General features: G+C 41.4%; 1 protein-coding gene across 3 annotated transcripts; it reads left to right on the top strand.

Annotated features, from left to right (window-relative positions):
- The first annotated feature begins 24 nt into the window (after positions 1 to 24).
- LOC116940964 (serine/threonine-protein kinase tousled-like 2) lies at positions 25 to 22,296 on the top strand. 3 transcript variants are annotated; one of them, XM_032951426.2, is made up of 21 exons: positions 25 to 260; positions 4,838 to 4,917; positions 5,992 to 6,066; positions 6,418 to 6,493; positions 6,632 to 6,675; positions 6,795 to 6,890; positions 7,497 to 7,598; positions 7,718 to 7,810; positions 7,952 to 8,062; positions 8,189 to 8,325; positions 8,619 to 8,804; positions 9,700 to 9,766; positions 9,996 to 10,093; positions 13,113 to 13,194; positions 13,282 to 13,373; positions 15,705 to 15,794; positions 15,917 to 16,086; positions 16,480 to 16,618; positions 17,196 to 17,307; positions 17,407 to 17,514; positions 17,854 to 22,296. In XM_032951426.2, exons 1-21 carry the CDS (start codon positions 206 to 208, stop codon positions 18,025 to 18,027), a joined length of 2,187 nt encoding a protein of 728 aa, XP_032807317.2. In that variant the 5' UTR covers positions 25 to 205; the 3' UTR covers positions 18,028 to 22,296. The 3 variants fall into 3 exon arrangements, with proteins under 3 accessions (XP_032807317.2, XP_032807314.2, XP_032807315.2); XM_032951423.2 differs by having other exon boundaries at positions 13,113 to 13,373; XM_032951424.2 differs by lacking the exon at positions 25 to 260 and adding an exon at positions 1,994 to 2,474 and having other exon boundaries at positions 13,113 to 13,373.
- The last annotated feature ends 1,290 nt before the right edge of the window (positions 22,297 to 23,586 follow it).

Genomic DNA, 23,586 nt, shown 5'->3' with positions numbered 1-23,586 from the left:
TGGTGGGGGGGGAAGTCGACACAAGCCGAACCTCGAGTGCAGCAGGGGAAGAAGGAGCTCAGCATTCGTGACTCTTATTCGGAGGACGATCAGCTCTCCTGGGCTCGTGGTGGTGGGTGGGGGGGGGGAGAGTTTGGTGGAGAGAAGATAGGAGGAGTCAGTACGGAAGGGGGAGAGGAGAAGGAGAAGAAGAGCCGGCGGAGGCATGGAGATCGCCAGCCAAGTGCTTCTCTCCCCCGACCGCCCGCTTCAGCTGCCCGGTCGGTAACAGAGACACCCCCCCACCACCACCACCGCCGCCGCCGCGGTGTCTCTCGTTCATTGTTTAATAATAATAAATGGCATCTAATGGTCGTATTTTTAACGCGACGTTACGTAGGATGTATAATGGGAGTTCTCTGCGGTAGCGACTGTGCATTCCATGGTGGGTGCCGCCTCCGTCTGTGTCCCTATCTCTGGTGCGTTCATGTCCGCCCCCCACCCTCCCGCGCCACTTAATTATACCGTGGTTTGTGGTGGTGGTGGTGGCGAGGGCTGCTACGTCGGCAGGGGCCTGAAGTTACCCGAATAAATGCCGCGTTCGCATTAATTAGAGAGGGAGACGTCTCGCAAAACATTAACTCTGGGCGATTAAAGGAAGACGTGGCAGTGCCACGTCGGGCCCTCCCCACCCCGTTGACAAAATGCGACCTTTAAGGAATTGCAATACAGTGGATGATGCTGCTACTGTCGACACCACCAACATTAATAACCCTCGCTGTTACCACCGTCGCCGCTGCCGCCTTCATCGGAACGACTACCGTCGTCTTCAATACATTCCCCAACCACCGCTTTCCCATCGTCACTGATGCCACCGCAATCATAATCAGAATTACAGTGGTACTGTAATCACCGTCTTCAGGACAGTCACCACCCGCACCGCCACCACCTTTACCGTCGTAGTACCTCCACCATCAATCAGAACTACATACAGTACCACCATCTTCAGAACAAATCGCCACCACTGTTACCATCTTCACTGACACCCATACACAGCATCATCACCATCTTAATGACAATCATTGTTGTCTTCATAACCACTGCCATCTTCAAAAGAATCGCAGCCGTTACCGGAATCGTCACTATCGCACATAATTACTGCTGCTACAATTACCAACACCATCGGCATCATCTGCACAGTAATCGACCGCATTCTTTACTACCACTGTCATCAGCTACACCGCCAGTCCAGTTAGAGCAGCTCTTGATACAATCAGCACCACCAGCACCAGAATCATGACCCACGACCATCACCTGCAGTGTTAGCACCACCACCATCAATGCCGCCGCCACCACCACATTTAGCACCACCATATATTCCACAATCACCAAGTTCAACACATTCACCACAACCGCCACAATCATCGTCGTCATCTTTACCATTACAGCACAGCCATCTCCCCAAGTTAACCAACCATCATTGCCACCGACACGACAACCCGGCAGGGATAGGCGTCACTACCAAACAACTACATTCACGCCAATTTTAAGAAGGCTGAGCCGCCACGTCTTTTTTAACTCGACATCGACATCATCATCGTCGTCGAGTCCCTGCTGGCCAGCTCCTCCTCCTACAGACGCCGTGACCTGGCCAGGCCGAGAAGAAGCAAAGTGGTCAAGAGAGCAGCAGTAGTTGCTGCCAGTCAGGGAGAGCCCAACTTTATTGTCTTTAACTATCATCACCAACATCACTAACATCGTCATCGACACCCTCCACCACCACCACGGCACTCGTCGTTTGTCATCGTTATAGGCACAGTTCTTCCCTCTGTGCGCTGCGTGTCGCCGCCGCCGCCGCATTGCTGTTTGAAGAGTAAATGTTAAATTCTTGTTAAAGGATTATAGAGGAGGAGGAGGTTGGTGGTGGTGGTGGGGGGGGAGCAAGCGGGCGGCTCCGCTACAGTCGAGCGACGGAATTTTGTCAAAAGAGACCAAATGGTAAACATGGTGTTCGTCTGTTTTAGCATACGCGGTAATTAATAATAGATTACATTAATTAGGGGGTTCCGGGATAAGACCCGGCGTGTGCGGTGGTGGTGGCGGCGGCGGCGGCGCTGGGGGGAGGGGGCGAGAAACGGAAAGACGGCAGCGAGGGCGGCGGAGTTTTAAGAGAAAAATGAAAAGACGATAAAAGTTAAAGATAGCGAATAAGAGTACAGTGCGAGTACAGTTTTAGTGTTTGTTCTTCGAGGCCTAGACGATGCGAGGGCCCGGCGAGACCACGGACTCGCCTGGACGAGCCCCCGGGCTTAGCGAGCGCCGCCCCGGCAGCGCCTCCCCCGCCGGGCTACCCACCTCGGGGCTAGAGATAAACAAGTAAATACAATTAATATTAATACGATATAACAGCAACATTACATGACAATACTGGCCCTAATTATTGGTCAAAGTCGAAACTACAGCAAGTACCAAGCACAGCTGCCCGGGGACTCGTGGTAAGTTTGCGTTATACTGTAGTCGTTATTGTTGGTATTTGGGGAGATGGATTTAACAAGGTTGGTGGTGGTGATGGTTGGTGGTGGTGGTGTAAATTTCAGAGTGGGTAAACCGGGCTGATTGTGCTTTTAAGAACACATTTGCAACACTTTCGGTGACATAATTAATGCAGGTTGTGAGCAAGTGTGTGTGTGCGTGTGTCTTATTGCTTGGCCATGTAATTACATGCTGGGGCCCGTGAATTTATTTTTCTGTCGCTGAAAAAAAATCCGCATCATCGGGTCAAGATGGCCAGGGATTGCCCTCCCTTCCTCCCCTCCCCGTGTGTGAGAATGCGTCCTTGCTGCCACTCACAGCCTGGCGTGCAAAGTGCACTCTTGTGCTGTCCTTCAATTGGGCACTGGCTTAAAGAAAACTGCACTCCCAATTTTTTTGTTAACTGTACATTGCTATGGTTTCCCCCTAAGTGTGTATGTATTTCTGTGTGTTGTATTGTGGGTTGTGCAGGGTGTCCACAAGTGTCCTGTTTACAGCACTACTAAAACCACAATCCACCTCCCCCTGTCTCATAATTGACACGTGAATCAATATATAAATGACAATGCAATATGATTGAATGTAATTGGTATGCGTTGATATGAACACGCCGCTTGTGATGGATTGTTTCATACAAAGTTCACACCATCATAGCAGCATTCGCTTGTAGCTTAATTGTCCAGAGGCTTCGGTGTAGGCACTAACATTCTGACGAAAAGCTAACTATGCCATGTTCTTAAGCTATAGGTTATTATATCTGCTATTCTGTTACCTGAATTAACCCGACAAGCAGGTACACCAAATACAAACGTACAGTTCCGCAGGGTAAAAATGCATTGCCAACACCCTTTACTGTACTGTATTTAAAGTAATGGTAACCATGCTAGTGGACTTGTTTCGTATTGATAACGGAGGTCATATACTTTTAAAGTGTATTTTGCGAGAGTTAAAGCAATTCAGAACTTTAGTCTGAACCCACTTATCGACCCTCAAGGCAGTAGTTTTTGGGAACAAATTTCAAATACTTTTTTGGATTGTTATGGTTACAAGTTTTATACAAAATGTAAGTTTTTTAGCCCCTTTTAGAGCATCATTAGAATATACATAATTGTTTCAGTCACCATTTTCTATGCATAGCAAATGCTGATTAATAATATTTACCTTAACCCAGAAAAGGCTCACTGAGTCTCAAGACATTCCTGGAGGACCCTACGTTGGAATGTTTGGTCCATTCTATTAATAAGTGTTTGGCATGTGGATCGTAACCGGAGTACCCAGCGATATTTACGCTTATGCAGTGTTAAAACACTCAAAGTGTCGCACAGACAGATTCAAGTATCCATTGCCCTACTCTTAGCCTACTTGCAGGCCAAGCTTCAAACAGGCTCAATTTCTGCTTTGCTTCCAAGATTTGACTAGATGACATTAAAGGTGATTTGGTCATAGGCAAATGTAAATCTCCATGTGCCCTATGCTCTGCAGCGAACCCACTAATATACCCATTGATGGGAGAAAAATAGAGGTCATAAAACAAGTGGCCAGATTTCTTTTATTGTATTTTTCCTGTTTAGTTTTTAACTGGCTTAATGGTAAACTTCATTTCAAGAGATAACGGTGTTGAGTTTAAAAACACGTGACTTTTAATTGTTTAACTTGCTTAATCTAGCAGATTGTGCAACATGTACATGTTGCCTCCCTTACATGAATACAGTGGTTTGTTTCAGTCAGGCAAGCAACAAGCAGATGCCAACACAGATATGGTATTTATTTTGGCTAGCACATCATTACTTGAAAGTTGGGCGAGGGCTTTTAAAACATTGACCACAGTTCATCACGTCAGTCAATAGTGCTATCTGCACAAAGTAATCGTTAACCTGAAAGCAAGTTCCACTGAGTATTATGGTTTTGGCAATTTAAAGTGTACGTTGGTCACTGTTGAAAGTACGGGTCAATTGTTTGGCGATGTAAATACATCTTCCTGAGGAAGGCTACTTCCTGAGGAAGGCTACTTGTGTTGTGGCCGAAACGTCGTAAGAATTTTATTTTATTATGTTTTATTATTATTTCCCTTCTATGTGACTTTACCAAAAGAACCAAGCAGATGAATCCCTGCAGTCACGAAAGCTTTAAATCGAAAGATGTAAATAAAATGAAGTTGGGAAACTGAATGCCTTCAGCCTTTTGTGTCAGTAATTCTCTAAAGCCTGTGCAATGCTTTCAAGCTCGGAGGTTGTAATTTGATCATCTATCACACTGAATGTTGTGCATGGCAGTAATGTCCATTGCAATTGAAATTAATCTGGTGTCTGTGTTTTTTTTTGCACAGGCACAATGGAAGAGCTGCATAGCCTGGACCCCCGACGGCAGGAGCTGCTGGAAGCCAGGTTTATGGGAGGAGCGTTTAAGGTAATAACTGTTCAGGAGCTTGCACATAATTGTACTTGATTTGGTCAGCAAATCTCAACTGTACATGTGCATTGTTATTGTTGTTGCGCTGGATGAGCAGGCTAATTAACCTTGCGGTTGGTTATACAGTACAAAATGGGTGTTTCTGTTGATCCTTGCCCAGATGAGATGCCGCCATTTTGCTGCATCTACATTCTGTTAGATTTGCTTACCTCTGCTCAGCCTTGCGACCATTGCTGACATGCTATTTGTCACACACGAAAAAAAATCGATGTACAATATACAGCATGCTCCATGCCAAATTGTTCCAGAGGGGTTTTATGCATTGGCATCTGCTGGTGGCAGCATGAACTAATTATCTACAAGAGATTAAAAACAAGGAGATTGACCACTCAAAATGACATCAATCATAAAGGGTGTGTGCCATAAAATGTGCTTTTTCATTCCGGCTTGCCTGTTGATCTGTACACACGGCCCAGCAATATTTTTTTTGCTGAATGGGAGTGTTTTGAACGGGAGCCTTAGTGAATGTGGTCTTGGATGTCTGCATGGCTGTTTCAGCGTCTTGTCGTTTGGTACATTTTTAAATAATTTTTGATCGCGTAATGGATTACGTAATTCTGAAACAAATAATAACATTCAACAATACAGATACTGACTTAAAGCTTTCGTGACTGCAGGAATACATATTCTGTGGGTTTTTCAGTACCACGTAGATAGAAAAATAATAAGATCGCGACGTTTCGATCGCAACACAAGCAATCGTCTTCAGGTGACGACTGCTTGTGTTGCGATCGAAACGTCGTGATATTTTTTATTATTTTTCTATCTACGTGGCTTTACCGAAAGACCCATACAATATAAATACAGATACTGTCTTTTAAAATCAGTGTCTCAAGCTATTTAGAAGCCATGTTTGGTCTTATCGATTTATTGTTATTTTCATTAAAGTGTGCACATGACTTTTATTTATAAATTAATTAAAAATACAGGTAATTTAAATCCTAAAATCGTATATTAAGCTGTGTACAAAAGGATGTGTTTTTTTAATGTGCTTTGATAATATTTCTGCAGACTCCACCATCAAACAGTGAAGCATCCAACCAAAGCATTGGGAGTCATGGATCCCTTAGTGACAAAGAGACTGAGGTAAGGTGTTTGCACGTCTCTCATTCAAATAAATATTTACTTTACACTTTATATGTGGCCCGGAAGTTATACATTTTGATCAGTGTTGAGTTGTACCACACTGGTACATGTTAAAGTATGAAACGAGTAGTGGTTAAACAGTTTATAGTGTACATTATTTTCAACAGTGCTTATCCTGTCGCAGCTAAAAATAGACATTGATGGTAAATTCCAAGTTATTTTTATAAGTGTTAAGTATGCCAAATAGTCTGACATTTTAAAGGTCGCGTTCAGCTTTGAGCATTATTTGTGATATTGATCTTAAAGCTAATGCTGCCTACTTTGTGGATTTTTTTCCCATCCCTTCCTTAGCAAACTCCTGAAAAGAAGGCAACAGATATCAGAGTGCGGAAACGTAAAGCAGATGGCCAGGTTGATCCCAGCCAAAGTAATTGGAATGATTGTATTGTCTGCGTGTTGCAATTAAACATACAAACTATAGTACCGTGATTATTATTTTATGTAGCTTAGTTGAGACATGTTTAAAGGCATTTCACTAATTCTGTCTTGCCTACTTTGTTCCCAGTTAAAGGCTGCTCTAAAGGACCCAAAATTAGTGACTATTTTGAGGTAAGAGTCTAAAGACCTAACTTTTAAAGTTGCCTGTGTTGGTTCTAGTTTACCCATTCTCGACAGGGTTAACCATTTGCAACTTAGCTTAAATTGATGTTGCGTGTTGCATTTCACAGTTTGCTGCCGGAATAGTGCCCGGCATCAGCCCAACATGGGGTGCGATTCCTTTACCTAGGACACCCTCCCAGCTTTCCATCTCACAGCCATCATTTGTGAGTATCACCGTGACTTCCCTGTTTAATTTCGTTTGTAGAGACAACACCCTGGACAAGAATGTTGCCTTGCATGCTGGAAGCCATATGCATTCTTTTGCTTCAAATTACATTCATTTTCTGGTAGACGGAATCATGACATAATTATCTTTTTTGCAAAGTGTTTCATTTCAGATATTCATGAACAAATCATTGAGATGGCACTTTCACAGATGGTTTTGTAACAACTCATACCTAGTATGGCATTTACATTTCCCATATAAAATATTTGTTAAAATGGAAAGCTTTACATTCTATTTGGTACACATGAAAACCACCTGCATTTATTGCCTACTTTCGTAAATAGTTGCACGTGTGTTGTAAACAAGTGCATAACTCCACAAGCAGGATATCCATGTGACCAATTTACGTAACTTTTAAGGTTTTAACTTATTAGAATGGGCAGTCCTGTGACCACCCGCAAAGATTGGCCCAATTCCCATAACTGTCCTGCCAAAACCTTTTGAACAACTGTTGCAATTCAGACAAGGCCCTGTTTGTAAAGAGATGTAGCATTCTCAGCTCAAGACACTAATAAATAATCACGACTCGACTCTGTTTTGTCAGATGACCCAAGGCAGTCCACCTTCAGCTGGCGCTTTGGGCACAGAGCATTCCCCTGTAAAGCATGGGCACTCTCCGGTCACGATGGTACACAAAAACAACCAGGTCTGCACGCACAGTGTGCACAGTTCGTCTACATTTAAGTAACACTTGCGTGACTGCATTGTGTCTTGTTTTGTGCGATAATGTTGGTTAACACGCATTTAACATTGTTTGTACCATAGACTGAAATCACCTTGGAGAAGATAAAGATGTTGGAAAATAACCAGAGCTCAGATTTGGAAAAAAAGGAGGGGAGAATCGATGACCTGCTCAGGGTATGATTTTTTTTTTTTTATCAGAAGCTTATTAACATTTTTTAAAATATATGTAAGGATGATCAAAACAATGGCACCATTCTAAATTATTTTTTAGATGACTCTGTCGTTTGATCGTTTCTGCAATGCATTCTCTGTTAGGCAAACTGTGACTTGAGGCGGCAGATCGAAGAGCAACAGAAGCTGCTTGAAAAGTTCAAGGAGAGACTCAACAAATGTGTGACTATGAGCAAGAAACTGCTGGTTGAAAAAGTAAGTACAGGAATGTAGGATGTATGGTTAGACCACGGTAACAAACGCACGGTCTTTTTTTTGTCACCAGTTGCTAGCTGATGGATGCCTGTGCAAGCTTTCATTTAACCCTGTTATTGGGTGCAGTCTGAGCAGGAGAAGCAAGCATGCAGGGAGAAAAGCATGCAGGACCGACTGAGGCTTGGCCACTTTGTCACCGTCCGACATGGGGCCACCTTCACCGAGCAGTGGACAGACGGCTCGGCCTTCCAGAACCTCATCAAGTGAGTTACTCCCTCACGTCATTTTTTACTCATTGCTGACACAACTGGTTTGTGTTGTGAAGGAAAGCAGAGAGTGTGTTGTAAAGCAATGGTTATTTTCAGACTGTACCTTCTTACTTTGGGGCAAAGGTTTCCACCACTTTCATTCTTTTTTTTCCTTGGTTGATGTATGCATGTTTGCAAGCATGCCATTAAAATGTCTGGAGCATCTTTCCAGATTTTCATAATCAACACATTGATGGTGTCAGTAAAAAAAAACACATTTGTAGAATGCCACGATTGTCATTAAACAGGCAACAAGAGTGGGTGAACCAGCAGCGGGAAGACATTGAACGGCAGCGGAAGTTGCTGGCCAAGCGAAAACCGCCGATGGCTGCCCACATGACCAGCCCAGCTTCTGCTGCGGAACAGAAGCAGCGCAAGAACAAGGCAGTCAATGGTGCCGACGACAACTTCGTAAAGCCAAGTGTACCACCGACGTGAGGACCAGCAGCTTCCTTTTCGAAGGAGTCTTAAATCGCCACTTTGCATGCAACGTTTGTGTGTGTGTTCACTACATACCATATATGGTTCCATGGCAGCAAGCGAAACTGTATGTGGAGCTCGGCTGACCATTCGCAGTCCCACCATTCCAAATACAAACTCCTTCATTGTTAGATGGGCCAATGTTAACACCGCAGTCACAAGGCAGCCGGTGGGAGCAGTTGGTGTTAGCGTGTTGTAGTAGCACAGCTGTGAGTACAAACCTGCCCCTGTGTAACTGTCGGCATGGACACACCTGTTCAAGTGTGAGCACCATTTATAAAAACTACACTTGGCATGACGCTGCGTGCATAGTTGTGCACGGCACGTGGATTTTTTGTTGCTTGTGTAGTGTGCAGTCCATCGTCGTTATTCATAAAGCTGCCTTTTTTGTTTTTGTTGTTTAATCTGTGAAGTAGTATAAGTTTTATAAGGTGGCTTTATTTGACATGGAAAGTTATTCAATATTTGGTGATGCTATAAGATATTTTTTCTGATTGTGGATATAAGTAATGTGTATTGTTGTAACATTCTAAAATATTTTAATGATGCATTAATGTTTTTTTCCCTGACAAGCTCATAAAGTAACATCAAGCCTTTAACGTTGACAAGCAGTCTTTGAAGTATTGTTTTTGCGAAACCAAGTTTTCATACATGGGTTGTAACGAATCCTCGAGGGCTGCATATTTGATGTTTTTTTTTTTCCTCTTGGGATGTTATAATCACCCCGACACTTGACATGCAATGCTGCTTGATCATATTTATATCCCTTATGATTTAAATGCATGTGCAAACAATTATCTACTTATGCAATATACCATACATCACATGTGACATTTGTTGTTTTTTCAGGTTAACGGTAGCTGAGTACCATGAGCAAGAAGAAATTTTAAAGCTCAGATTAGGACATCTTAAAAAGGTTTGATTTCTATTTGAAATCCACATTTCATAAACATTTCTGGAAGAAAAGAAACAGCCTTGCGCAACCCATATCCCACTCTTGCTTGTAGCAATCTCGAGTGCGTGTGCAATGCAGATGGTGGAGCTTTTGAGTGCGTGAGCACATCACTGTTTACACACACACAGCCCAGTTGTGTTGAGTGGTTGAGCTGGCCCTTGCGCTGTGTGTGTGTCGCTGTATACCGTAGGAGGAGGCCGAGATCCAGGCAGAGCTAGAAAGGCTGGAACGTACGAGGAACCTGCACATCCGTGAGCTCAAGCGGATTCACAATGAGGACAACTCGCAGTGAGTTTCTCGCTTAGCCATTATTCCAAATTTGGAGTTGTGTTGTCATTAACTGGTGGTGAAGCAAGTTCCTCCCTTACTATACTAGAATTAAAAGTAACGCAGTTTGATGGTTACTCGCTCACCGTTGGTCAGTTGCCTACTTAACAGTCTTTGTTTCTACTACCATGGTTACTATTGCCATAGATTTATTGATTTTTCAACCGATGCTTAATCTACCAGAATGACTGTCTAACCCATACTGTTTTCAACCACCATATTTCAGGACAAACACTTCTGTCTGCTTCATTCCTCACACTGCTAAATTTTGAATACCAGTCCCATTGTCTCTATTCTCAAGTTCATGTAACTGCTCAATTCAAGACATGCATTCACTTTGTTATACCTTCAATAGTGTTATTTGTTGCTTGTCACGTGCCATTTTGGGCCTGTGCTCAGCAACTGTGATTTTTGTTTATTTTAGAAATTCTCACAGTGACTGTGTGCAACAAGTGTTTTTGCCCCCCTAGCAACCTGAAATTGAAATTATGTTCTAGATTTAAAGCTTTAAGTGTTCAAATGTGATGTAAACTCAAGTGGCTACATTTTCAAACATGGGCTCTCATAAATCACCAAAAAAAGCAGGCAAGTCGTTTCATTCGTGCAGGTAAAAAAATGAGAGTAATAGCTACTCCTAACATTTTCCCACCAGGGGGTGTATACATGAAAGGTCATGTATTTTTTTAAGTATTGTGTTTTTTCAAAAGCAAATTGAGAATTCACCGTTCTTTGTAATTTAATATTTGTGTTTTAAAATTAAGTATCCATCCACTGCTGGATGAAGGTCTCCCCCATGCTTTTCGGTCATGGAGGTTCTTAGGCCATACATTTACATGCTAGTCAGTGCGAGTTTGTGAAATGGGGGCCCAAGAACCATCACTTGCCAATGATATTAAACGTGACCAGGCATAAAACTCAGGTTGCCGGATTCATAGTGAAGTGCGCCAACCACGACTGCTGCACCACTCCATCTCTGTATTATATCGGGTATAAATGTATTTTGACTGGGCATTTGAGAGCTTCAAGAAATGATTTGTGCAGAATGTTGCATATGTGGTCAGTCTCAATTTGGCCACGACCATAAGATCTTGACTTGGCAGTAGTTTTAGTTGACAAAAAGTATCTGTTTCATTGATATATTTGAAGTTCTAATAAAATGGCCCAGGTTTGTTCCTTTGACAAACTAGATCACCGCACATGTCTGATTGTCGACATTTTTCAACGCATATTAACCATCAAAATGTGTATTGCATTTAGAAGTAAACATCCGTTTTACACTTAAAGCTGGAAACAGGGTAAAGCCTCAATTTTACAAGCAAAGAAAGTCCAATTGACTACTATTTGGCAATGTTGGAAGGAAAATGTGCAAAATTGTGTCCCTGGGCTGTTGGTTGTCGTTTGAGAGAATATAAAAATGTATATCCGCATGTGTGGTTATTCCAAACCATATTGAAGTGCCCCAGATTAAGCTGTTATGTTTGGAATCTGTAACGTGCATTTGTGTAAAGCATTCTAAGCAAAGCGGTAATGTAAAGGTAGCTTGATTGAAAGATTAAAGAATGGATGTTAAATAGTTAACATTGAAATTTAAATTAGCTGGCTGTGTGATGTGGTTTTCTTATTGGTGTTACATTTAGATTGTACTAAATACTTGAATGACTTGGCAATCATGGGTAGTGACGTAATGACTCTGCTCAATACTGTTCAAGATCTGTCTATTATAAACTAAATTGCCGCATATGTAATGTTTTTGGATAATTACAATTGTCAGATTGTTACCCATGTAACCACAATATCTTGTTTATTGACATACCATCACAAATATTTAAGTAATGGTTTTGGAATCCATTCCCACCTCTTAATATTAATTGCACACTTTTCTGGCAGTGCTTTTCACTGCACCCAGTGCATTTTCGCCAAATGAAAAGGCAATTGCGTACAGCCCTATATTATTCACATCGTGGTGCAACACTTGTCATAACCTCTAAAATGTTAGGTATATTAAAAAAAGACTACCTACTGGCAATTTATTGGAAGGCTTTTTTTGTGGGGAAATGCTTTGCTTTTGTAAGTGCTTCAATGACGACATATATATTTTTTTTATAAAATTGAATTACTTGATCCCCTTTAACGATTTAAGATAAATGAGATTTTGGCTTTGTGGCTGCCATTGCACATGCACAATTTACACTTTTTTATGATGGTTGGGCTCTGAAAGTGGTGTAGGTCAAGAGGTCACCATGGCCAGTGCCTTGATTGCACAACTGCAACCATTTTACCGTTATCACATTTGCCTGTTACATGTATTCTGTAAAGCTACGTTCAAAACTGCTATTTATATAAATGATATTGGCATTGTATGATAATTTTACACGGTTATCGAAAGGGTTTGAATACCTAACACATTTAACTTATGATAAAATCTTCATACATTGCAAAGTTTTAATACAACCTAAGTGGGTGATTTTATTGTTGTCACCATTGCTGAAGAAGATAGCTGTTTGTTTTATTTATCTGAAAACAACCTCCAGGCTTGAGATTAAAAAAGTATTATTGGCGATTCCTTTGTCATTCAGTGATGCATCTTCCGATCGCACAACCAATGCAAAGTTGTAAACATCTCAATGCAGGTTTCCTGTCTCTAAGCAACAGGAACAGTACTTGTTTGGTTAAAGCAAAGGTCTACTTACAACAGCACACGTGCAATCAAGAGTTCCCTTAAAATTTTAGTCTAGAGGAACATGTGTATATGCTCATAAAATTGTACACTTTTCATTTCAAAACTTGAGGTTTAAGAAAAAATATTTTATTTGATATCACAAAGCCTAAGTGTTACGTGGATGGGTCATGTGATCAAATGATTATACACAGCATTGACATATTTTCTTTGGTGTTAATTGGATGACTGTAAACCTGTTAGATCCGCTGATGGCACGGACCATATTTTTAACTGCCCTACTTTTTACATTTGTTTTTTCAGGTTTAAAGATCACCCAACGTTGAATGACAGATACCTCCTGCTTCATCTATTGGGGAGGGGAGGGTTCAGTGAAGTGTACAAAGTAAGTACCTTTAATTCTAATGGATTTTTGCAACAGTTAAATGTGTTAAAATGGAAAGAGCCAATATTATTTGTTTTTAATTGCCAGGCTTTTGACTTGCAAGAACAGAGGTATGTGGCTGTGAAGATCCACCAGCTTAACAAAAACTGGAGAGATGAGAAAAAGGAGAACTACCACAAGTGAGTGGAGCATTTTATGTGATACTGCTCCCTCTGTCTGGGGTGTATTTACATTTATATACAGTGATTGCATACAGGCAAAACAAATTGGATAGTTAAAAATACGAATCTACATTGTCTTAAGCCATCTGCGTTTCCCGTCGTGTATCCTTCAATTACCCTTTGGAGGAAACTAAAGCTGCAACAAGTGATCTAAATCCATCGGATCCCAGTAACTGAACATTAACAAGGAAAAATACATACTGTCACTGTTGACCCTTCTCTGAAGGTGCTATAGTTGAAATGTTTGTACACGTTCGTCATTGACACCTGGCCTATTCTTATGGTAATGGCCGATGTTTCATTGGTGATGACTTCTTCTGTCACCTCAGTCTGGAAGGCTTTACTTGATGTAAGTGGTGAGGCCATATTTCAGATGATGGCAGAAATTATGTTATATCCATCGATTTTATACTCTTTGGTTCTTTCGGTAAAGTCACATAGAAATAAAATAAAACCAATCACGACGTTTCTATTGCAACACAAACGGTCGTCATCAGGCAAAGGAGTCGGCCTCTAAAGGCAAACTGTTTATAAAGGTTTGGGAATGGGCATAGCCCAAGTTGTATAAACAGCACCAGGAGCATGGGTGGTGCACGAGTGCCAATGCAGCAACAATGCCAATGCAGCAACAATGCCAATGCAGCAGCAATGCCAGTGAGTCGGTTATCTTCGTCGTGGGTTTCCTAGAGTGCAACAACGTCGATGTGTTCTTGATGTAATCACTTGCCGAGTTCCTCACACTTTGCACGTGAGAGGCCTTCCACGTTTAGTTTATACACTTGTAATGCTGGTCCCACTCTTCTTTGGCTGATGTTTTGGCCCTGAAAAGAACAATTTTTTGGACAGGATTTACAAATATACACGATTTCCAAAAAGGCAGAAATGATGGTTTTAGTCGTGCGATGAGGCACTTAATCCGGCTTTTCGACCTGCCCAGAAGCTGCTGTGAGCAGGTCCTTCCCCTCACCAGCTACATCAAAGCTGGATTCCAGCGAAAGAGAAAAACCTGTTGCCATGATAGACCTCTCCTCTGCCTATGACACCGTCCGTAGAGATGGGCCTCCTACTCAAGGCAGCACACATCATCAAGTGTCACACCTTTCCGGTAACACAAGCCATGCAAAAAATGTCAACAGTGGCTTACCTCAGGGATCAGTACTGGCTCCGATCCTGTTTAACATTTTCACCAGCGACCTGTAAAATGTCTATGCTGACGACATAGCAATGGCTACTCGGGGAACAAACCTGAAGTGAAGTGTTAGAAGACTACTTCCAAAGGTAGAGACTATGACCAAGTCCATCCAAAACGACTCAATCCACCATCTCAATAACTGAGACATAAAGGCCCAGTTGGAAGTGACTTTCTGTGGTAACCCCATCAAAACGAGCCATATCCCAAGTATTTGGGCATAACATTGGACAGAAGCCTCACATTAAAAAGCACATCGAAAAGGTGAGCGAAAAAACTTAAAGCAGAGGGGCTCTGGTGCGCAAACTTGCCGGTACAACGTGGGGAACTGCCGAGTATTGCGTGCAAGTCTGGGCATCAAGTGTCCACACAAATAAATTGGACGTCCAGATCAACAGCATCCTTCGACCGATAACGAGCACACTGAAATGCACTCCGACTGAGTGGCTACTGGTTCCAGCAAACATTACGCCAGCAAACCTCTACCGGGATGCCGCGACGTCAAACCAACTAGGAAAAATCCAAGGAAGTGTATATCTACCGTTACACCAATACCTGCTCGACCCTCCATGAACCCATCTTAAATCCTGGAAACCAATCTGGAATCACGCGAGACAATTGGATGATGCGGGTCAACTGAAGACTGCTGGCGATCACCTTGGAGTTCTGCGGAGGTTCCAAATAAATCCTCATCGACGACCCCACCATTGCTCCGCACGGTTTTGATGTGCCGAGAAAATATGGTGCTCCATCAACCGCTTCAGAACAGCTACTGGTCGCTGCACACACCTCCACAAGTGGAGAATTCCTAACAACCCACAGTGTGACTGCTGCCACCCGAAACAGACAATGGACCATATCGTGAATAACTGCATCTTACGCCCACTCTCTGGCGGACTGAGCAGTATTAGTCGTGCAACTCCCGAAGCTATCACATGGCTCACAGACTTAAACTTGGACGTGTGATTTTCACATACTTTCCATATGCTAGAGAGTTGAATTTTGAGGGTCTATCAGCCGCATAGCACGTTCTGAAAAACTGTCTGCAATATTAGTGCACGTCATATTCTCTCTACTTTTTACTAATCCTCATTTTGCAGGCACGCGTGTCGAGAGTACAGAATACACAAGGAACTGGATCATCCACGAATAGTAAAGCTCTACGATTACTTCTCTCTCGACACCGATTCGTGAGTAAACATTCTGGTATTTTGGACTTTTTATTGAACTAATATGAAAGCAAGTGAGTGTTTGTGTGGAATTTTTACATTTTATTTTAATACATTTTATGTCTTATCATCACCACCTCTAGGTTTTGTACAGTGCTGGAATACATCCATGGGAATGACCTGGACTTCTACTTGAAGCAGCACAAGCTGATGTCGGAGAAAGAGGCACGCTCAATCATTATGCAGATCGTGAGTGCTCTCAAGTACCTGAACGAGATCAAGCCACCCATCATACACTACGACCTCAAGCCAGGTATTGTTGCAGGATCCCATTCACCCATCCCAGTTGTCTAGACAAATTAATCAATATCCCAATTATGGTCAAATTTTATGACTGCACTGGCCACTATTTTATATTACAGTCATAATAAGGTGTAAGTGGGCAGTTATATTTTCAGTACCCACTGTCTGCCTTGAAAACAGAATGAATCCTAAAAACACTACACTCCAGTTTTCATTTAATATACAATCAAGTTTGCATTTAACATCTCTCATTAGGGTTCATAGTTTACATGCAATAAACATTTACTGTGCTGGCCTTGAAAGAGCTTAGAACAATTGCTGGTAACATGTAATTCTCAACTTTGACCCAACATGAACCACTTACCGCCACTCGCCCCACAACCCACATACCTTTTGAAATCAGGCAACATCCTGCTGGTGGATGGAAAATCTTGTGGTGAAATAAAGATCACCGACTTTGGGCTATCCAAGATCATGGACGATGAAAACTACAATGCTGTGGATGGCATGGATCTGACATCTCAGGGGGCAGGAACCTACTGGTAAAATATATATTTTTAATAAACAAAATAAATCAATGTAATATATATTTATCTTAAAAAAATATTTGTACTTTACAAAGGAAGTTATGGTCTTGAATGCCTTATCGAAGGAAAATAACATTTTATTTGTATTTGGGGCAGTGGTGCAGTGGCTATTGCACTGCGCTATGAACCCAGTGAGCTAACTTTAATTCCTGACTACGGCTACCATCATTGGCGAGTGATGTGTGAACCAGTCCTGGGCTCACCTTTAACCAACCCACACGAGTATGTGTCGGTGTAAATTATGAGAAGGCCTTCATCCAGCTGGGGATTGACGCTTCACATAAGATTGATGAACATGTTTTATTCCTTTAAGTACCTTGAAGCATTGTACTTATACATATTTTAAATACATATATTAATTTAGTGCACATGTAAAATGGTGTAATATATTCATAGTACCATGTGTTTATAAATGTACTTGTAAATATTAATCAGCTGGTCTTGAATCTTGACTTAAAGCTGGTCTTGTTGAGAGTTGCAAATGTTGTGCATTACTGTGCAACATTTCAGTGTTTTTGTACTATTTTTCTAGGTACTTGCCTCCAGAATGTTTTGTAGTTGGGAAGGAGCCACCAAAGATCTCAAATAAGGTGGATGTGTGGTCTGTTGGCGTCATCTTCTACCAGTGCCTTTATGGGCGAAAGGTGCTTAACCTCGCATTGTTTATTTTTTCTTCAAATATATTTTTATGATTTGTTTATTTTTAAGTTTTAATTCCACAATTTTGCATCATTTTTGTGCAGCCTTTTGGGCACAACCAGTCTCAACAAGACATCCTTCAGGAGAAAACCATCCTGAGAGCTACAGAGGTGCAGTTTCCCGTCAAGCCCGTCGCCTCAAATGAGGCCAAGGTATGTCTATATCTAGCTCGGGGTTTTTAAACATGGCCATGATGGCATATGGCTGCAGTGTAAGGAGGCAATAAATGCTTTGAGTTTCAATTATGAGCTGAATCACTCAATGACCTTCATTTAAAACCATGCAGAAGCCTATCAAGGCATGTGAATGTAGTTAATAAATAACGAGACTGATGGCAGTCTCATGGAGACAGCTTTGAGGGAATGAAATTGAGACAGCTCAATTTAAAGGCATACAGATCCTTGTGTGTGGACTGTGCTTGGTTTTCTATCAATGTTGCACACAATGTGATTTGTTTGAGGAAAAAAAGTCACAAGTTGGTGTGGTCTTAGGCATTCATTCGTCGCTGCCTGGCCTACCGCAAGGAGGACCGCATCCACGTACAGCAGCTGGCCAGCGATTTGTACCTCATGCCTCACATCCGCAAGTCTCCTGCGAACACCAATACACATACGCCCAACTCCTCTGCCTCTGCTACCGCATCATCCAACAGCAACTCCAACTAGTCAGCTTGGTGGCACACACTGCCCACAGCAACGGGGTCGGGGGGGAGGGTCTGTGCTCTACGGAGACCCGAAGCTTGATGGATTCAGAGGCTGTGGGCATGAGAAATAACATCTCCGTTGACTTCTTAGAGGAGCGGTGATGCTGCGGAGGTGGACACTGACCCTACAATGTGTTTTTGGGCATTGTTTAGCCTGGTGTCCAGGCCACACACTTTTTAGGGCTGGGAGTCGTCGAAACCCGAAGTTCAGCCATAATGCCTCACCGTCTCCTGAACTGTTATAGAGAAAAGGGAGATGCTCAAGTGCTTTGGCGCCTGAGTTAAGGTTTACTTCACGGTGTGAAAAAAACTTACAAAGCTGCCATTCGTCTTTCGCTACCTGTCATCCATTTTTGAAACTGATCTGGGGAAGACTTGAAGCTTTACTGAGAGGATAAGTTCTTGTGTACATACATGTATAAATTTTAGAACGATGAAGGTCTTTGTTGGAAAGTTGATGGGCCGTGCAAGTTCGTGAGTGTTTGTTGAGCGATGTGAAATATAAAGTTAGAGGTCGTTGAATAATGTTGCACATGCATGACTGATTTTTTTTGGTGCAAAAAATGTAGTTTACTTATCTCTGTAATGAACATTTAAATTTTAAAAAAGAATCTAATATGACTACCACTGGCATTGGTTAAGTGAGTTGAAGTGCAGAATTAAAATTATTTTTAAAAAATACTTGAAAAGTTCAGTGAAGTTGCCCTTGTGTGGGAGTGTGATTAGGGATTGTGTAATTGTTAAAAAAAATTGAAATTGTTATACATGTACATAATCCAATGCTTTTAGTCTGTAAAGATGATGCCACCATCTCTTTTTTTACTTATGCAGTGTATGAATGACCCCTGGGTGCTGAGCACTTTATACTCCATATAACCTTAACTTTGGTTTATGCAGATCGGTTATTGTATGGCATAGCATTTTACACAAGAAGTTATTTAACAACCTATTAGAATGGACAATTTATAATTTTCATGAGTGCCATTCCTATATCATTTAATAAATAAAATGCGACAATATTAAGTACTGTTACATGACCATTACATTTCTGTAGGGTGCTTAAAAACCTCAGTTAAGGTAGGAGTATTGAGTTGAGTGATGTGAAGTGCATGTGGGGTGAATTGCGTGGCTTTTTATAATAGTCTACTACCAACAATGCCCTAGTCTACAGTCTCTTCAGTCAATTCAAGTTGAAATAAAGATTTACTGCAAAGAAATTAAAATGGCAGAGCTTGGCTCTTTAGTGTGTGCTGTGTGGATTCCGATGTGTGTAGTATTGAGGTGTGGTTACAATTGATGAGTTGCCCACTTTCAAACAATGTTTTCTGTTCAAAGTGTAAGCTGTCTCCTTAAACACAACTATTCACAGTAAGCATAGAACACTAATCAATGTAGGGTCTTGTGTATTGTGTAAAATGTGCAAATGAAAAAAATGGTTTACATAAAGTATAATGATAAAGCATCATGCAGGACAGTATTTTAGTTGTAGAGATATTTTTTATATTGTTACTAATTCTCCACAACGACACTGATTGTTTTGTTATATTCACATCAGAGGGGTTGCTTGGGTTATTAAAAAAATACGTTTCGGTTCAATGGTTCATCTATTGCATTGGAGACTTGTTATCATACAAATTATGTCTGCTATGTTGCTTTGGTTCCTTGGCAATGTGAAGTAAAAAATATATTTGTAGCCTTCAACCCCCTGTTGTATTCCTACTTTTAGATTACAGTGTAAAAGTATCATGATCATCAATGATTCGCTTTTTGTATGTTGTCATGCGACAAAATTGAGACATTCCAGCAACTAAAAAGAAACGATTACTAACTCAAATCTCCAGGGTTAAATAAGTGTCCACCTTGTCATGAACGGCACGGATTCATGTTAAATGATGAATTATTTGCATCTAAATTGGGAAACGCTTTGTGGTAACTGAATGTTCATTCATATGCAGTTCTGTAGTGCTAAAGTACTTTTTTTGTGGGTCGGAGCTCAAAACGAGTACAATAGTGGTCATCTGTTCTTGCACAGATAGCTGGTGGCATCATTCACTTAAAGCAGTGGTTCTTAACCTGGGATGCACACACCTTCTAGGGGTATGAGTTGCCCTTTCAGGGGGTGCCAGACATGCCAGATTTCTTTAGAAGGTAAATCATCAAAACAAATTCGGCATGGGCACGTATGTACAGCTACTTTCGTTTCATTAAACATGTATTATACAAGTTTTAACGTGTGAGAGAACCAAAGAGGTGCAAGGCTGCAGTAAAGGTTAAGAACCACTGGATTAAAGGATCAATCTAGGAGTAAAGTTCCACCAGTAATAAATCTGATAAGCACGTGCTTGCATTCCTGTCAACATTTTTAAGACGTTACTCTACTTAAGATTGCTTCCCCATTGACTTAAATTCCATTAATACGCGCCGTTGGACCATCATGTTTGTTCATTTTCATAATCGGCACTTAACGTTCACCCAAAAGCTCTCCTACAATTGTTTCATTTGTGCGGCCTCGTATTCATCATTCGCCTCTTCTGTACTGTCATTCGTATTGTTAACCTCACTTGAACTGCCTCCTGTGTCTTATCTTGTGTGGGTTGCTTAAATCATAAAATACGATTCGTGCATGTATCAAGGGCATATGAATCGATTTTAATTGATGTAAGTTGACCCCGCACCACTCTTTTACGGCATTGCATTCAGGCGCGTTATACCGTATTGTATTTTTATTATGTGCCAGTACGTGATAAAATAATCTCACCAAAGGATATTTTTACTTGTGTTAATTAGTAAGGGAATTGTGAGGTTAAATACCACGAGAATGAAAATGAACCCATTTGACGTTTTCATCCTTCCCCTAGTGCCACGGTGCTAATGAATGGAACCCTTTTGTAACAGCAAAATAAACAAGTAGACATATCTCCTTCATATAGCTATCCTTCCACATAAAATATAAAGTATTTAACACGTCCCATAAACCACAAGACAGGATTTCATAACTTGTATTTTGTGTTATTTATCGTATCATTTAGCGTTGAATTAGGACCCGTATTTATAATTTCTGGAAATTTACCAGCATTGGTTCAAGCAACCCATCTGGTGAGACATATCCAAACCGGTCGATTTTGTTTGTAATAAACCAATGTTGCTGAAATTATGCACTCCCAGAAGCTCTTATGGTTAACGCAAAGTGTAAAATATGTTTTTATCACTCAGACGTTCTTTGGACGTGACTGTCCGTCCCTCCCCCCAACCAGCCAGCAAAACTTGTTTTATAGTACGGTCCTGTATGGTACTGAATATGAAAGTGTGACAGCGGGATCCACGGCCGAGGTGGAGGGTGGGTGGGGGTGGTGTGACGTCGGCACGCACGAACTCTGTCAAGGCCACCCATGAATCCAGGCATGTATGGAGCCAGCAAAATGCTTTTTTTTCCAATATAGCATGATGTGGTGTAAGAGATATATGAAGGAGATATTGTCCGCTTCACTTTTTGATTGTATGCGCATCGACGATACTGATTATTTTGTCCAGTACTGTTTAAAGAGCTCGCGACAAATAGGATCACTGCCACGGCTGTTCTGATAAAGTCGATTTCCACTCCGTTATCTGCAGCGCAACGTAGTGACATTAACGCCGCATTAGCATGTGTCGCTTCCGGTTAAGTGTGACTAAAACACATACACATTCGTCAAGAACTACCTTAAAATGAAAAAAATATAATTGACGACCCTTTGGACAATGGCCCGCCCCTTCATAGCAGAGAGAGGCCAGACAGGATAAGGGGTCTGATAAGAATTGTTAAAAAATCCTAATAATTTTAAATTGACACGAACACGTACGTATTAGTAGCTGTTGAATAACTTACAAAAAAAATAATCACAAAGTGTTACTAAATAAAATAATGTACAAAATATTAAAAGAAGTTCCGGCACATTGCATTATGTGAATGTTTTTGTAAGGTCAATGAATAAAGCGTTTGGTGTCAGTGATGCATTTCTTGGCCCAATTATCGTTTTAATTAGAGACTGAGATACTTCAGTTGCTCTACATTCCTGAACGTTGCGGGAGGGGTAGTATAATGTATGGGAGGCAATTTCAAAACCAGTTTTATTTGAATGTCTTTTTAGACCCTGCTGTCATTTTTTTAAATGAGAAATTCAATGTGACACGTATATGAAACTAAAAAGGGAAAATGTCTAGCACTCGACAATAAACGTATGTTTTAAGTGAAGGTGATGTGGGCATTCAGTCCTGTCGGTTTAACAGTACTGTATTCAGGTCTAAATGACATAGCCTAAATCTTGACTTAAATCGTTCGTGACTGCAGGAATTAAAATATCTAAATCTTTTGAACAGTTTGCCTTTAGAAGCTAACCCCCTTTTCCTGATGACGACCGCTTGTGTTGCGATTGAAACGTCGTAGTTTTTTTTTATTTTCTTTGAACCTATCTACATGACTTTACCGAAAGACCCAAATAATGTGATGTAGCCTTCTGTCCTTTTTCTGGTCTAATTCCCACCATAAATCAATACAAGTCCACGTACCAACAAGTCACTAGGGCTATGGTCCCAGCAACGAATGGGACTAAATATGAGATTGGGATCCACCATAACAGCATTGCCAGTTACTGAATGAAAAACATACGATTGCCGCAAATACAGTAGACATATCTAGCAAGAAACATATCTAGAGATCGCTGGTTGCATTCCATCTTCTGGCACTGCATTTGAAACAATGGGAAAGTTTACTCAATGCCCCGGCATTATCTACGCAGTTGTACAAATGGGTACACTATCGATCGGCAGATAGTGGAATAAAGTGTGGATATGCTCACCTGCTCCAAGATCCGGTTATCGTGGAAGAGTAGACCAGATAGCCCATACAACCCCGTCACGTCGGAATCGCTTCCAGCAGCAGCGTGAGTGTAGCACTTGCGAACTGTAGGGCATTTATGTCCAATTCAGTGGCTGCACATTATTTGAGAATGAGTTTCAAGTGAACTCGGGGACTGACATGCATACAACGATGGACGTGAAGACTTCTCCAGGGTACTTTCCCTTTTATTCTCCAACTCGAAATCTGCACAGAGAATGCCACGCTCAGCTCTGAGTCCACGTGTCACAGCACATGTCTCGACGCCAAAGCTCCCCCGATACCCGCTTCACCATCGCCCCTGGTGGCCATAGTTAACACAAAGTTATATCCTGCCAAAATACAATTTGTCCATATTAGTCCCCTATTTACCTCCTACGCACTGTAAATATACAATGTTAACAGTATATTCTTGGTTCTTTCGGTAAAGTCACGTAGAAGGGAAACAATACAAATATAAAACTATTATTGTTTCCCTTCTACGTGACTTTACCGAAAGAACCAAGAATATGAATCCCTGCAGTCACGAAAGCTTTAAATCAAAATTTAATGTTAACAATATTAACCAATAATAACACCCTTCACGATGTTAACTATCATAGCAATAACTCAACATTATGACCACCTCAGTGAACTTTATAAATTGTT

Source organism: Petromyzon marinus, chromosome 10, assembly GCF_048934315.1.
Source record: "Petromyzon marinus isolate PM22_M1 ecotype Great Lakes invasive population chromosome 10, UKy_Petmar_22M1.pri1.0, whole genome shotgun sequence".
Taxonomy (NCBI): Eukaryota; Metazoa; Chordata; class Hyperoartia; order Petromyzontiformes; family Petromyzontidae; genus Petromyzon; species Petromyzon marinus.
The sequence above is the reverse complement of the archived record's forward strand: the minus strand, read 5'-3'. Positions and strand labels throughout refer to the sequence as shown.

Coding starts and splice junctions, on each gene's coding strand:
- LOC116940964 (XM_032951423.2), top strand. CDS start 206: ATGGAGATCGCCAGCCAAGTGCTTCTCTCCCCCGACCGCCCGCTTCAG. Junction 261..4,837: donor CCGCCCGCTTCAGCTGCCCG/GTCGGTAACAGA, acceptor TTTTTTGCACAG/GCACAATGGAAGAGCTGCAT. Junction 10,094..13,112: donor CACAATGAGGACAACTCGCA/GTGAGTTTCTCG, acceptor TTGTTTTTTCAG/GTTTAAAGATCACCCAACGT.